Source organism: Onychostoma macrolepis, chromosome 04 (genome assembly GCF_012432095.1).
Source record: "Onychostoma macrolepis isolate SWU-2019 chromosome 04, ASM1243209v1, whole genome shotgun sequence".
Taxonomy (NCBI): Eukaryota; Metazoa; Chordata; class Actinopteri; order Cypriniformes; family Cyprinidae; genus Onychostoma; species Onychostoma macrolepis.
Window position 1 is genome coordinate 3,961,924 of NC_081158.1, and position 16,846 is coordinate 3,978,769.

At 40.6% G+C, this 16,846-nt stretch overlaps 1 protein-coding gene across 1 annotated transcript; it reads left to right on the top strand.

The window, feature by feature from the left end:
- Positions 1 to 11,717: 11,717 nt before the first annotated feature.
- LOC131538395 (tripartite motif-containing protein 16-like) lies at positions 11,718 to 15,722 on the top strand. The gene is made up of 5 exons (XM_058772263.1): positions 11,718 to 11,879; positions 12,059 to 12,334; positions 12,575 to 12,643; positions 14,455 to 14,502; positions 14,730 to 15,722. Exons 2-5 carry the CDS (start codon positions 12,076 to 12,078, stop codon positions 15,242 to 15,244), a joined length of 891 nt encoding a protein of 296 aa, XP_058628246.1. The 5' UTR covers positions 11,718 to 11,879; positions 12,059 to 12,075; the 3' UTR covers positions 15,245 to 15,722.
- Positions 15,723 to 16,846: the final 1,124 nt, after the last annotated feature.

Sequence of the window (16,846 nt, forward strand, 5' to 3'; positions counted from 1 at the left end):
ACCCAGTGTTTAATTTGTAAATTTCGAGGTCCCGGGAACAAAGCAGAGTGACGGATCCGGCATGTGAGGTAACGGAGCATTTAGCCGATCACATTGTTGGGCCAGTTTAAGTGATTAACAGCGTGCATCAGTTGCTTTTATTAGGGTTCGTAAATAAAAAAAACTAAAAAAAAAAATAATAAAACTGAAAAAGCCATGAAATTTTGAAACAGCAATTTCCAGGCCTGGGGAAAAAATAAATAAATTAAATAAATAAATAAATAAATAATAATAATTATTAAAAACTGTAATAGAGTTATAATTAATCATGTCCAGAATTTCGTGGGGAATTGTGTGTATATCACATAGTTTTACTCATCCCCACAGCTTTTGAATAGCCAGTAGTATCATATTGAGTTATTTTTCGTAGTTTGTTGTTGAGCCTAAGTGGCCAAATACATACAAAATTACGCAAAAATGGCCGTTCTGGCGAATATCCAGGTTTTTTCTTAAGAAAATGTGAACAGTTGAGAAAGAAATCGCATATAGGCTATTGGATCCCTGCATGTCTTGTGAGAGCAGATCAGTTCACATGTCGCGCCTGTTGTGCGCTCAGGTTCTTTATTTCAAATGTAGATGTGCCGCAAGCGCGGTCATTATAGAGAATCATATATGCACACTATAGGCCAGCACAAATGTCTTTCATATTGGTGTGTGAGGAGGGGGATCTACAAAATGATGTGCCGGATCGGATTTCGGAGGTGCCGGATCCGGATCCGGCTTGTTCCGGCACAAATTAAGCCCTGAAACTACCCCTTGATGAAATAATGCTTACACTTTATGTTCTTTCATAATCTAATTTCAGGAAACTAATTTGTGGATTGAACCTATAACTTTGTAACATTTCGAGCCTGACAAAGAAGTCCAAAATGGTGCTAGTAACAAAAGGTATATATTTTAACAAAACAAAACAAACTCAGGTAATTCACAGATGAGAACGTGGGTTAAACACAACAACACTAGACAATGAATTGAAAACCAAGAAGAACACAGTGATGAACTAGATGGCAAAGAGGTGTTAGATAATTAATGAATTGTCATTGTAACTAAGGATCAAACAGGAAAAGAGAACAAATGACACAGGAAACAAAGATAAGCAAATTAACAGTCCTTGAAAACAAAACCAACTAAACATAACCATGACAGAAATCCACCGCCCTCGGGAAGGCACGGCCTTGCACCGTAAAATGACTTAGGATGTGGCTCTGGAGGTAGACTGGTGAAGATCTGAAAACAGGCACAAAAGCTAGCAGGAGAACCCAAGGTGGAGTAGATGGTGGAAGGACCCATGGAGGAAAGGATGGTGGAACAGAACCTAGAGTGAACCATGAAACGGCCAGGAGGAAGGTGACCCACAACAGAACTGAGGCAGGGAGAAGCCATGGTGAGAAGCCATGAGCCGTGAGAAGCCATGGTTAGCAGCGTTATCCGGACTCTTTCATTATCATTCTCGGTGATTTTAATAAAGCTAATCTCACCCGTGAACTGCCTAAATATAGACAGCACATCACATGCCCCACCAGAGACAGAAATATACTGGACCACTGCTACACTGTCTTAAAGGATGCATATCACTCTGTTCCCCGTGCAGCGCTGGGACTCTCTGATCACTGTTTGGTTCATCTCCTACCAGCCTACAGGCAGAAACTCAAATCTGCTAAGCCTGTAGTAAAAACTGTAAAGAGATGGACTTCTGAAGCAGAGCAGGTTTTACAGGCCTGCTTCGAACTTACTGATTGGAGTGTTTTTGAGGCTGCAGCTACTGATCTGGACGAGCTTACTGACACCGTGACGTCCTACATCAGTTTCTGTGAGGACATGTGTACCCACCAGGACTTATTTAACATTTAACAATGACAAACCTTGGTTCAGTGCAAAACTCAAACAGCTTCGCCAGGCCAAAGAGGACGCCTACAGGAGTGGGGACAAAGCCTTGTACAAACAGGCAAAATACACACTGAATAGGGAGATAAGAGTGGCAAAATTAAACTACTCTGGAAAGCTAAAAAAACAGCTTTCAAGCAATGACTCTACATCAGTGTGGAAAGGCCTGAAAGCCATCACCCGCTACAAGAGCCCATCCCCCAGCACTGAGGCCAATCAACAACTGGCTGAAGACCTGAACGAGTTTTACTGCAGGTTTGAAAAGACTGGTCTGACACCCCACACCCGCTCCGACCGTCTCACAGCACAGCCATTCACACCCTCACCCTCCCTCCCCCCTACTGTTTCTCAGCCTGTACTCAAGATCTGTGAAGATGATGTATGCAAAGTCTTCAGAAAGCAGAAGATAAGGAAAGCCAAAGGCCCAGACGGTGTCTCTCCAGCCTGCCTCAAAGCCTGTGCTGTCCAGCTATCATCCATCTTCACATTGATCTTCAACAGATCACTAGAGCTGTGTGAAGTCCCTCCTGCTTCAAATGTTCCACCATCATCCCTGTACCCAAGAAACCAAAAATCACAGGACTTAATGACTACAGACCTGTTGCCTTAACGTCTGTGGTCATGAAGTCATTTGAGAGACTGGTGTTGGCCCACCTGAAGGACATTACTGGACCCTTGCTGGACCCCTGCAGTTTGCTTACCGAGCCAACAGATCTGTGGATGATGCAGTTAATATGGGACTGCACTACATCCTGCAACATCTGGACAAACCAGGGACTTATGCAAGGATCTTGTTTGTGGACTTCAGCTCCGCTTTCAACACCATCATCCCAGACACCCTTCAGAACAAACTGACTCAGCTCTCTGTACCCACCTCCATCTGTCAGTGGATTACCAGCTTCCTGACAGACAGGCAGCAGCTAGTGAGGCTGGGAAAACACACATCCAGCACCCGCACCATCAGCACTGGAGCTCCTCAGGGCTGCGTTCTCTCCCACTACTCTTCTCCTCTACACAAATGACTGCACCTCTAAAGACCCCTCTGTCAAACTCCTGAAGTTTGCAGACGACACCACAGTCATCGGCCTCATCCACGACGGCGACGAGTCTGCTTACAGACAAGAGGTTGAGCAGCTGGCTGTCTGGTGCAGTCACAACAACCTGGAGCTGAACACGCTCAAAACTGTGGAGATGATAGTGGACTTCAGGAGAAACCCCCCTCCTCTCCCCCCACTCACCATCATGAACAGCACTGTGGCTGCAGTGGAGTCATTCAGGTTCCTGGGCACCACCATCTCTCAGGACCTGAAGTGGGACAATCACATTGACTCCATCGTGAAAAAGGCCCAGCAGAGGTTGTACTTCCTTCGTCAGCTGAAAAGTTCAACCTGCCACAGGAGCTGCTGAAACAGTTTTATTCAGCTGTTATTGAGTCGGTTCTGTGCTCCTCCATAACTGTCTGGTTTGGGTCAGCCAGCAAATCAGATTTAAGAAGACTTCAACGGACTGTTAGGACAGCAGAAAAGATCACTGGTGTCCACCTGCCCAGCCTTCAGGACTTGTACAACTCCAGAGTGAAGAAACGGGCAGGTAACATCATCAAAGACCCTCTCACCCCGGACACAACTTGTTTGCACTTCTCCCTTCAGGCAGACGCTACAGATCTCTGTGCACTAGAACATCTAGGCATAAAACAGTTTTTTCCCCATGCCATCTCCAGCTTAAATAGCTAACACGTGGATCATTACCTGTGTTCTGTAATTCATTCTGTAATTCATTCTCCATCTTTAATTATTGCCTCCTCTCAAGTATTATGTAAATACACATACATATGTTTATCTATACAGCTGTATATAGAGTAAATAATGCACAAATCTGTACATAAATCTACTGTTCCAGATTCATACTTATTATTATTAGGATTATTATCCATTGTTAAGTCTTACTATTTAAATGTTTTTTTCTGTTCTCATGTCACATGTGTATTTATGTATGTATGTATGTATGTATGTACCAGGAGCACCTTAAAACCACAACAAATTCCTTGTGTGTTTGCGCACACCTGGCGAATAAAGCTAATTCTGATTCTGATTCTGATTCTGAATATCAGGCAAAACCAGGGAGACGACTGACCGAGGTGGAGACCCAGGTGGAGCTGAAGAGCTGCAGAGACCAAGCAACACTGAAGGTCCTGGAGATTGAGGTGAAGTAGTGGCGATGGGAGGCCGAAGTGAAGCTAGGGTGCCATAGCCGGAGCCAGAGAGCGCTCAAGGACTTAGGTGAAGGCAGAAGGAAAGAGGAGCCCGCTGGAGCCAAAAGGGTGGAGGGACGAAGTGCAGCAGAAGGGCTGGCAGTCTGTGGTGCAGGCAGAGCAACGACTGACCAAGGAGGAGCTGGAAGGATGAAGCCTGCGTGAGCCAGAAGGACGATGCGGAACCAGCGACAACAATGAAGACTCTGACCTGGGCAGGCCCAGTGACAATGATGAACTAACATCTGACAACTGAGAGTTATACTACAACGCAAATGGATCCTCTCCATGCTGTCCAGTGGGTTGTGCAGCTGTGCCACACATATTTTAGTAGTAGCTAAATAAAACAGGCGATGTGCCAAAGAAGTAGGTTAAGGGGTAATTTAGGTGCAGATGCAAGGTATACTGATACTTATGAATTAAACAAATTTCTCTGGCATACCTAGGTGGCCAAACCTATGCTTACACAGAAGAAAGCCCTGTCTGCATGGCACTTTCCAGTATGGTTTTTGTCAAGGCATTCCTTGATATTCTGTCTAATTGTTGTATGAGCTGATATAGCCTATAGTTGCAAAAATTAAGAAGGATTGCGTGCACTTGGATGGGTTAAATGCAGAGCACAAATTTCGAGTATGGGTCACCATACTTGGCCACACGTCACGTCACGTCCTTTCCTTTTCCTTTTTCAGAGATGGAGCTCTTTCAGTCCAACTGAAGTTGTGTGATTGTGATTCGTGTCTAACAGCACTCTGCAAAGACAGCAGTGGAGGACAGTGAGAAGATGTTTACTGAGCTCATCTGCACCATTGAGAGAAGCCGCTCTGAAGTGACACAGCGGTTAAGAGATCAGGAAAAGGCTGCAGTGAGTCGAGCTGAAGAAGGACTGGAGCAACTGGAGCAGGAGATCAATGATCTGAGGAGGAGAGACGCTGAGCTGGAGGAGCTTTCACACACAGAGGGTCACATCCAGTTCCTGAAGGTAACAGAGATCTAGCGGACTTAAGCAAGATCCTGCTATGACAGGAGACTAAGAAGCACTTACAAATGGACTTCAGCTCTGGAAACCTCCATTAGACTGCACATTTTGTATGTCTCCTTTGTCTGAAACACCTATGTCTGGTCTTAGTGCCTCAGTTTATGAACTCCCCTAACCTGAATCAGGTGTGTTTAATTAAGGACACATGCAAAATATTCATTGTTGAGGGACTTCAGGAACAGGGTTGAAATCCCTTGTCTTAGGAAAGAGTCTTTCTTCTGGAAGATAAATTTAGCATCCCCAACAATTCAACTTAAGATAAAACAGTGTTATAAGCATGAGTGTGCAATTGGTTCAGCACTTGCCTGTGGTTGTCACAGTTATGTATATAACAGAAATAAAAATTCAAAACATAAAACATGTAACATCACACAAAAATAGCACAGTTGATCTTCAGCCCAGACGCTTTGCGCATCGTAGAGGGCCACCCTTGGGCAGAGGTTAGGCTAGCACTTACACCCAGGGTATGGTTCATCTTTATACTTCTTCTTCTTCCTCAGTTGAGGAACTAGAGTCTCCATCATTTGTCAATGTTTGTGACTTCCAGCTGGGTGCATAAGCCCAGTCCAGGTAATGTACATTTTGGTTACTCTTCAAATTCAATTTTTCATCATCTTGACATCTTAGCATTTCCATTTGCCTAGCTGTGGCTTTGATAACTAGTGACCTCAGTATAGGAAGCACACAGCAAAACAGTAATCCTCCTATTAAATGAGGGTTTAGGGAGACAGGATCTTTTACTCCTTCCTAGTCAAGTGTGGGGGAGAGGTTTGGTCCTGCTGCTCCGCCAGAGTGCTGTTGCATAATCTAGTCATTGGTGATAAAGCTGTGTGACTTAATTTGGTCACTAGGTAGTAAAAACTGATGAGACTGAATTATAAAACTGCACTCTGGGAAAGACAAGTAAAGGTGAGACTTAGTAAGTCTCAAAGGGGGGAATGTAGAAGAGTTTTATTAATCAAAATATAAATTAATCAAGTGTAACCAATGTAAATATAGCCATTTATGTATCAAGTTATTCTATTATTATAAAATTGTATCTGCCTGCGTGTGTAGAGGCCTGCAGAAGAATGGAATGTGCAGACGTATGGTTTAACCCTCTGGGGTCGACAAACGCGTATACGCGTTTTGAGGCAGATTTTCCTGATAAGGCCGAAATGAGCTTGAATTACTCTGCCATTTTTGATCGTACAGATAAAAGCAATACACCATTCGAATCTGTAAGGGGTCTACTTTTATTTTTATACACTCATAATAACAACTAAACTTTGTGCTTCTGAAAAATAAAGAAAACAAACAGGGTGTGCTCTCTGTCTTCTCCGTCTCCGCAAACTGTTTTTAGAAACGTGTCACTAAAATGAACTGTAACTCAGCAAATACTCAACACAGAGACATGAGAAATATATCTATAGAAAGCTTGAAGTGTCTACTTTGAAATGCAAGCAAGTCTTATCGAAAACAAACATTCTGTGATGAAGTAATCCGTATGAAACCAACACGATGTTCAGTCTGTCCCGTCTGACTCATTATCGCTAATGTGACCCCGCCCTCGCGTGTCTCGCACTGTTCATATGTAAATAGCCACGTGGTAAGTGCGCGCGTGCAAACGCCCAACACAAACAAAGAGGAGGTCCTTCATCGCGGCTACTGTTCGTTTCTGGAAGACGCACTGAGTAAAAGCAGGATTTCCCTCGAAAGAAGAACACGATTTCATCCAGCAGAGGAGATGAGTAAGTAATGTTTCTTTTTTACATTAGTTACCGTGTTATTGTGACATAAACCTGAACAGATTTACTAACAGTTAGCTGGGTTTTCCCCCAAACGACAACATGATTAATGCTAGGCGTCTAAGAATGTTTAGACCATGTTTATTATTAATACTCTGTTCACAAATAGATTTTAATAGCGTGCTAAACAATAATAATTAGTTTCTCAGATATAAAATATCATTTTTTTATAGTACAAAGTACATCCTTTTATTGTACAAAGCATGCTTGAGTCTGTGGCTACAGAATCATATCATAGGCTACTATAAAATCATACATACTAGACTATATGACTACAAAATCATAGTTGGGTTTTTCCCAAACTATAATTCCTGACTACAATGTTTGAAATCGTGTAAAACATTTTGAATATGATAGGCAGTTCATTGTATTTAAATTTCTTACAGCGCTATGATGTTTTCATGCTCTATATAAAACAATAAAAGTAATATGAGTGTACACTGTAACATGATGAATGCTACGAGTCTAAGTATGTTTAGTACATGTTTATTATTAATAGCCTACTCTGTTCAGAAATAGATTTTAATAACGTGCTAAACAATAATAATTAGTTTCTCAGATATAAGATTTCTTTCTCTTTTTTATGATAGTGATATATATGATATTTATGATATATATACAGATGTTCCTGATATTAACATGCTCACAAATGTTTTTTTTGTTTCAATTTTATTGAATCAGATACCAGCACCAGATGTATCCTGATGTCTCTTCAAACTGTTTTCCTCTGAGAGCGCTGCACCAACATCAGATGTTCAACTACACTGATATTCTATGTCAAAACAAGCTCCTTCTCTACTGATTATGTTTTTTTCTTCTTGAATCCATGGAAAGAAGTAGAAACACTTAAATAACACACGTAAATATCAGGTATGATTTACTTGTTTCACTTGTTGAACAGAATCTGTTGCAGGAATGACTCAAAGTCTGTTCACATCTCTGTGGTTAGATCAGTGTGCACAATAATGTGTCTTTGACCTTCATTATGTATGTTTTGATTATACTGTGTTGTAAATAAAATACAAATAATTTAAAAAAAACTTTTTTTTAATCTCCTCACATTCTCTCTTACCTGCCTCACAGTCACAGTCACACTGATGGGCCATTAGGGGCCATTAGGGGAGGGCCCTTTGTCTCTCAGGTGAAAATCACTTAATATTCATGGCCATTGCCACTCCCTCGCATATAGACCCTCGATCACAAAACATGTCTTGAAAATTTTAAATCAATATATTGTTTTCTGTGAATGAGTAAGCAGAATGATTTTCACATAATTTTGAAGTAAATATTCTAGCCTACAAGACTGATTACTCAAAAGTCTTGTTCAGGACTATTTAGTGTGGGTTTTATGGCCTTATTTCAGCTACATTTTTCCCCCCAAAACTTACTAACCACGCATAATATTTTTTTTCTAAAAAATGCAAACATGTACATCCATCTTGGTCACATATTATTGTAGCACAGTTTGTGCTGAATACAAAAAAAATTACATGTTGGTCAATAGTATGTTTTAAGTAGCTGAAATAAGCACAAATATCAGGGCATGTCAAAACATCTCAAGGGCCCCAAAATGACCTCAGACCCCAGAGGGTTAAGGTAAAGCTGCACATCCTGTTTTGACATGATCGGGTCTCTTCCTTTAACGTAACATAAATTGGGGCCTATTGTCTGCTCCAGGAAACAGATGGAGACATAGCCAAAAAAGGTAAACAATGATTCACAAAATTTTGAAGCAAAAACTCTAGGCTACAAGGTCCAGTTCTTAAAAGTCTTGTGAACAAATGTTCTGTATGTGTTTTATGGCCTTATTTCAGTGACTTCAAAATTTTACACATAAATGTTGCTTTCTCAAAAACACAATCATGTACATAAATGCTGCTAACATATTATTGTAGCCCAGTTTGTGCTGAAAAAAGCACAAATGTCAGGGCATGTCAAAACTTCTCCAGGCCCCCAAAACATCCTCAGACCCCAGAGGGTTATCTGTGGTTTCAGAATTTGTAGGGGGTGTATAGGCTATATACAGAAAAAAAGGGGCCAAAATTGGGGTACAACAGTTTGTCACTGGAGCAGTACCCTTAAAAAGGACGTCTTTTTGCCTCTTTTTTACCCATAGGTAAATATTAGTACCTTATGTGTACAAATTACTGTAAGGTACTAATATGTACTGTACCTATTAGGGGTAAAAAAGGTACAAGGATGTTTTTTAAGGGTACTGCTCCAGTGACAAGCTGTTGTACCCCAAAATGTACCATTTTGGCCTCTTTATTCTGTGTGGCCTGGATGAGTGTGAGATTTCCCGGCCTGAAATTGCGTCCCAGTCCAGCCCTGATTATCAGTATATGATTTTCTGATTTACATTAGATACTATATAGTGTGACGAGTTGGTTGCCTCCCCCTTATTATCATCACCACCCCGTCCCTTATTCGCCGCCCTTCACCAGGCTCCCGACGGAAGTGGGTGTGTGAAAGAGGAGGGGCGCTGAAACAGCGAGGGCTGGCGGCGTGTGATGAGGCGCACCTGAACGGAATGGAGCCTCATCACCACCGCTGTTTAAATGCCGAGCGCGCCTGTCCTCGAGAGACCGGTCTCTTCCCCGTGCATGCACGCTGGTGTCCTTGTGGGTCCAGGAAGGGAGCGTGGAGGGATTTCCGTGCCGCCAGAGATGTGAGCCGCCGGACCCGCGGTCCGGACGAGACCGCACCCGTGTTACGGCCGTAGGTCCAGGATGCCATGCCGACCAAGTCCCGGCGAACGCCGTGGATCAAGAGGAAGAGCCGCCGCTATGATGAAGCTGCCACCCCTCGCGCCCCGGACCCGAGTGGGAGTACGTGCGGCCGCCGGACTCCGCCCCTTACCTGGACCCTCCCTTCCAGAACACTGCCCTCCTTCACAAACCCCACAGCCTGACGAGGACACCAGACCCCCTGTTTATTTTGGACACTTTATCCCCTTTGGACACTTTACTCTATTGTTTTTTGTTTAATAAAAGCCTCTCCGAGGCCTGACGCCACACCCACTGTGTCTGTCGTTGGCTCCTCCCATCACAATAGCCAATTGCAGTTGATAACAAATAATCTTTCAGGTATTTGTTTGATGCATAATAAGGTTCTTCACCTTATTTCTTTCAGAGTAGTAACAGTTTATCTTTCCAGATAACGTAGCTTTGATATAGCAACACCCAATATAATCACTTGCATTTTATGCATCTTATGCACTTTATCCTTTTTTCATTCATGCTATTCATTTAGTAGTTGTTGATTACTCTTGTCTATCTTTTGGTAATAAAATCTATTTTATTACACTTGTGTCTTCCTTGTGTTGATGATACAGAAAGAGGTTCTACAAGTTAGAGATCCCACCAATCTTTCTTATGTGCTCATAACCACACCTTAAGTGACACGTGATCCAAGAATCATAACGTCACCTGTGACGTGAGTACCCATCACTACACTATTTCGCCTCCTTAGGTTGGTGAAAGAAAATTCACTACAACATTGTATTTTTAATCAGACACAATATTTCGGAAGTGACCTCTGGAAGGTGAATATGGATTATTGAATTTTTAATTGTGAAAATGTGTGTTAAATGTTCTGAATAGAAATATTCAAAGCTTAAATATACAACTATGCTGAATTTCAGCCCCTAAAAATGCAAGCCCTGAAAATACAAGGCATTAAAATGCAAACACTGTTAATACAATGCTTTGTTTTTTTCAAGTTTGCAATTCAACATGCTTTTTTTGTTTCAAAGACATTTGTCATCATTTTTCTTCCATAGATGTCCCCTTTAACATAAAAATAACTCATCGTTTCTAGGTTGTCACATACAGTTCAATGAGATTAACCTTATCAACAGTTGACTATAACATAAAACAAGACATAACACAAAACATGACTCTAGTCTTCAATCCTACATATGATTCATAAATCAGTACTCTCCGAGATTCAGTGAATGTTATAACAATTCTTCTGCACCTCCCTCTGATGCACATGATCCTTTTCAACTTTTTCAAACAACAACAACAACAATTTCACTAAGTTCATACAGCTTCAGATGAATTTCTTTATGGCTCATAATCTTCGTTTCACATCTCCCGCTGCACTCTCACACACATTCTGTGCATAGGAGGGGCCGAGCTTGAAATATTTAACCAATTGCAATTACTTGCTAGGCAGATTATCTAAATTCAGGTTTTATGCAGCATTTTGATTGGAGGAATAATATAAGCTGCAATAACATAATATCATACAATAATATAATATAATATAATATAATATAATAAATTATTAACATTAGAAATAAGAATTACATTCCTTTAAGAACTTCTTATGGGGGTCACACTATGAAGTGGTTATAATACAATCTTTGCTTCGTCTGCAGTAAATTACCATGTATTAAAAATGTTTTAGACTTAGGCTACTCTCCAATCCAATATTTTTTCATCCTCATTCATTCTTTTTTATTTTCAGGGGTCTGCTAAACATTATCTCTATGTGCTGTTTGAACTTGCACCGCTTCAGGCGGACTGGCTGCTTCTCAGTTCATCATAGGCATTGGAACTCCAGCAACATCCATCCTTGTTTATATAGTCCATTTACATTGACACCATGTCATGTTTGGGCTGTTATTACGTGGTGTATGAAGATTACCTGGATGCCAGTATACTTTATAGTTAAACATGTGAGATTATTAAACTTGTTAAACTACACATCTCTTCAGCAGCAGGCACATTACTGAACACCTGGATTATTTGCATAACACATATTGACAGTGTTATCGACCAATGAGAACAAAGCATATGCTGCCTCTGACGTCTGATTTAGCTTTTCCAGATGCAAGTACAGAACAAAAAACCTACAAACGTCGTAAATTTTCATGGTAAGTTAATAAATACACAATCGTAAGTTAGTAAATGTATCACAATAGTTTCCGTGCACATTAATAAAAGAAATATGATAACAAAGGTAATTGTTTAATCTTTTCAAAGTAATTATAGCTGTATAACAAAAATCAGATGACTTTCTGTATCCCCAACTGTTTTTCTGCTTGTCCTGCAGGAGTGAATCAGTGAAGGATGATGGCATTTGTTTCAGAACAGCTTCTAGCCGCTCTGGATGATCTAGTCACAGATGAACTGAAGAGGTTTAAATGGAGCTTAAAGAATTATTACAGTGTTTCAGCTGCTGCTCTGGAGAAGGCAGACGCTCCTGACACAGTGGATCTGATGAAGAAGCGTTTTGGACCAGAAGAAGCTGTGAAGATCACGGTGGACATCCTGAGGAAGATGAACCTAAACCATCTGGCTGAAGAGTTAGAGAAGAAACACAAGCAAGGTAACACGTTAAACTGAAAATGAAAGTGAAACTAAAGAGTCAATATTTTAAAAAATATATGTGAAATATGAAAAAGGTCCTATAATTCTATTTTTATATAACTGTGATGTTTCACAGAGTGAATGTTCACAGTGTGATGCTTGGCAGAATAAATGTACTGTTGGCTTTGAGCTGAAGTTTTGCTGATGTGATTGTGGTTTAATGTCACTGTATTTTCATTCTGATCTGTTTCTCTCGCAGATACAGCTCAGGCTGAGGGTAGCATTGAGGATCCTGCCCCTGTTGGAGCTGGATCAAAACAGATCAATGGTAAATACCAAACACTGTCTGTACAGAGAAGCTACAAAAAATTTGAGTTTATTCTCTGACATGTGGCCAGTAAAAGTACATATTTGTTTTTCACGTCGCATCATTTTAGAATTTAAGTAGGTTTGCTGTGCTTCACACAAAATCTACCAGGTGGTGCATGGCACAACATACTGTAATTCAACACACAGTAGTTATAAGTCAGATCAGAAGCTCTTCAACACTTCCAGGTGGCAATGATTAGTCTTGAATCAGTCTTTAAATGTGCTTATGGTATATAGATTATTAAATTATATAGACTAATTTAACATTGAATTAGCATTATCTGAATTACCGTTTTCTAATAGTGATGATTTAACTGTACATTAACATCATCAGAATATTTTGTGAAAACAAAATATATGAACAAGAAATAATCGACACCAGTGATAATATTAGTGTAGTAGTTGTAATACTAATAATTTAGTCAAAAGGACTTGAAAAATCAATTTCAATATTTGATGTGCTCTGTAAAATCATACTTCATTGTGCTTTCTGCAGATAAACACAAGGTAATGTATACATAAATATTGCTCACTTAAGCGCTGATTTTATATTACTCAGTTAAAATTTAACAACTTAAAAACAAAATTTAACAGCTTAAAAACTTATTATTATACAGTCTTGAATAGCAGACTACAGGTTTGTAATATTTTTAATTAAGGCATTTGAGAGATGCTTTTCTTCAGTACATAACTTACATTTTACCATACTATATTTTCTATAAATGTTATGAATTAAAAGTCAATATATCAAAAGAAAGAACAGAGCCTCTGTTTTTAAACAAAACAATACAGCGCTCTCTACCATAGCATTGAAAACATGATGGTGTGTGTTAATGATGACAGATTGCTTGTATTTGGGTGAGGCGTTCTTTTCAGACACAAACTTTGAACTATAAGAATTGTTTTTAAAATAACCATCTCTGCAGATGAATGGCTTGAACCAAGTGTAAACACGATTCCTGACTAGTCTTTATTATTTTCTATTTATTATTATTTATTATCTTTACTAGTCTCACTATATTCAAATGAAAATATTTAAGTAACAGGTTTCAGGATATTGGTTTACTTTAACATATGCCATGTCCTTGAATTTAACATAGTCAACAATAAAAAAATAAAAAATAATTGACAGGTATTTTTACAAAGTTTCTGCATCAAAAATCCAAAAAAACAACAACAAAAAAACCTCTGCTGCCTCTAGTTTTCAAAATTCAGTTTCAAACGCTTAAAAAAGTAGTTAATTTTTCAGCTTTTAAATATTTAAGTACAATTTAATGTGGATACTTTTTTGCTTTAACCCAAGTACTTTTTTGAGTCTGTACTTGGACTTTTGAGTACATGGTTTGACCCAGTATATTATTTTAACTTAAGTACAATTACTTTTGAAGCGATGCGATTTGTATAATAAACAGAGTAAAATTTAATTTGAAATTTGAGAATATTTCATATTCTCTCTAATACCAAATCAAATCTTTGATCAATTTATGCATACAGAAGCCAAAATCAAATATGGCGACATATAATGTCAAACCCTCAGTAATGGTTGTGTCATGATTTGGGCTATGTAAACAGCAGAGACATTTTTCAAAATATCCTTTATGTGTTGGAGAATTTTTGCAAAGGGGAGCTCAAAAAGATCTCTGCGATCATGTGCTTTCATAAACAAGTCCTCTATTATCACATATCATGTACAGCATCATATTAGAAATGTGTTAGGAATGGATGCAGGATCATGAGAATCACACTGTTCATGTCTGTTGATTTCCACAGAAACATTCATCAACATTGTTCCCAGGACCAGGAACCACTTCCTACAATGTAAGTCAGTAAGAAAACCAGCAGAAAAACTCACTGAGTGTGTTCATGTTCTTCTGTAGAAGCTGAAAGAATAGTTTTATAATTGATGATGTAAATGATGGTTAGCACAGGATATCTGGTCATCTGTACTGAGACACTGATGATACACTGAACATGAAGAGTTCAGATACATGAAAAGATCAAACAGATTCATAATTCCTGATTCTGATGTGTTTTATCTCCATCAGATTCCCATCAGTTCACTCTGGATCTGAACACAGCACATAAACTCCTCCGTCTGTCTGAGAGCAACAGAGTGGTTACTTACAGCAACACTGTCCAGCCGTATCCTGATCATCCAGACAGATTTGATGTTTGGGAGCAGGTGTTGTGTAGAGAGAGTGTGTGTGGACACTGTTACTGGGAGCTGGAGTGGAGTGGACGTGTGTATATATCAGTGTCATATAAGAGCATCAGCAGGAAGGAACAGGGTTATGAGTGTGTGTTTGGACGTAATGATCAGTCCTGGAGTTTGTTCTGCTCTCCCTCCAGTTACTCATTCAGACACAATAACATAGAGATTGAACTCCCTGTGGTGTCCAGATGCCATAGAATAGGAGTGTATGTGGATCACAGAGCAGGAACTCTGTCCTTCTACAGCGTCTCTCACACAATGAGCCTCATCCACACAGAACAGACCACATTCACTCAGCCGCTCTATCCTGGGTTCGCTGTTTATAAAGGATCAGTGAAACTGTGTTGATATATCACAGGGTTCCTCAAATCTTTCCCTGGAGGGCCAATCTGCTGCAGAGTTTAGCTCCGACCCTGATCAAACTCACTACCTGTGATTTTCTAATGGTCTTGAAGACACTGATTAGCATGCTCAGGTGTGTTTGATTAGGGTTAGAGCTAAACTCTGCAGGAAAGTGGATCTCGTGGGCCAGATTTGAGGATCCCTGATGTATCATAATGGATTATAGAGCCTCCTCTTTTCTCTTCATGATTTTAATACAAAAAATGAACTTCAGTCACTGAATTAACATGTCAGAATTAATGTGTGTAATAAATCCTCATATAAATAAACGTCCTTCTCATTATAAGAAGAGTATCTATTGAAACCAATCTGCAAGAAGCAAGAAATTGTACAAACACCTTCAGGAAGCCAATAATGAGCAGTTACTCAAATTTTTTAAACTTTTACATGCAAGGGGAAACACACTTAAACAAAATAAATAAATAAAATCAAAGACCCATTGTCTGAGTTATGTTTCTGGTAATTTTTCTATGTTCGTGGAGTTTCCTTTTGACCTTAATTACTCCCTGTTATTGCTTCCTTAGTTATTGATTATTGTCACCTGTGTCTCGTGTAGTTCAGCAAAGTAGGTGAGTCCTGGGGACCGGACAGAGCCAGTGGTGGAGGAGACAACAGAGTAAGTAGGTGACAGGGTGGGACTGAGTCATCTAAAGGATTCCTTAGGTTGGGTTAAGGGGTGGGAATGACGGTGGGAGCTGAGAGGCATCAGCACAGCCTTTGTTCCTGTTGATGCATTGCTGAGTTTGTGGATTACACCCTATGGTTGTCGGGATTTTCCCTTACCATGGTAGTTGTCAAGGACGACAACATTATCTCTGACTCCCCGGCACATTTTCCATTGCCAGCAGCCATCTCTTCCCACTCCAGACAGGGCTCATCATCCCGGCCCAGACTTTCCAAGATGGCAAGAGAGATATTCCAATTGTGAAACTGACTTCAACACCTGAGCCAGCGGCTGCCATGGATCACATGCAAGAGCCGCCTCTAACCATGAGGCCAGAGCCCACCACCAGGTCCATCCTGAAGTCTGCACCATGAGGGCAGTCCTCTTCTTAGCAGGTTGAGAAGCCCTGACTCATCCATCTCACTACGAAGTTAGCTCCTACCCTTGTTTCTACCTGTGAACTCACTGTAAGGCCTTTATCACCGCTGATTCCATCTAATCCCCTGTATTCACCAGCTCAGCTGATGCCTCACCACTGGCTCCATCCAGTCCCCAGGACTCACCTGCTTTGCTGGTGCATCACAGTTTCTAGGTTCTGCCCTCGCCGCTGACTCCCTCCAGCTCCTTTCTGGTGGTCTGGTGGAGGTCTCCTTTCCACAAGCTTAGCACGGCGAAATGGATCCCCTGGCTTCACCTCAGCCCTCCAGGACCATGACTCCTTCTCATCCTGACACTCCCCCATCCATCCAGCTCCACCTTCGTCTCCCATTATCCTGGTTCCGCAGTGGACTGTCAGGCCTCTGGTTGCACCTTAGCCCTCCACCCCTTCAGTTCCACTAGGTTCCTCCTTCCTCTGTTGCCCTCACTCTCACCAATGTTGCCTC

What these genes read in the sequence shown, in the direction of transcription:
- LOC131538395 (XM_058772263.1), top strand. Translation starts at nt 12,076, where the DNA reads ATGATGGCATTTGTTTCAGAACAGCTTCTAGCCGCTCTGGATGATCTA. An exon ending in TGGATCAAAACAGATCAATG is followed by an intron (nt 12,644 to 14,454) that starts GTAAATACCAAA and finishes TGATTTCCACAG; the next exon opens with AAACATTCATCAACATTGTT. An exon ending in CAGGAACCACTTCCTACAAT is followed by an intron (nt 14,503 to 14,729) that starts GTAAGTCAGTAA and finishes TATCTCCATCAG; the next exon opens with ATTCCCATCAGTTCACTCTG.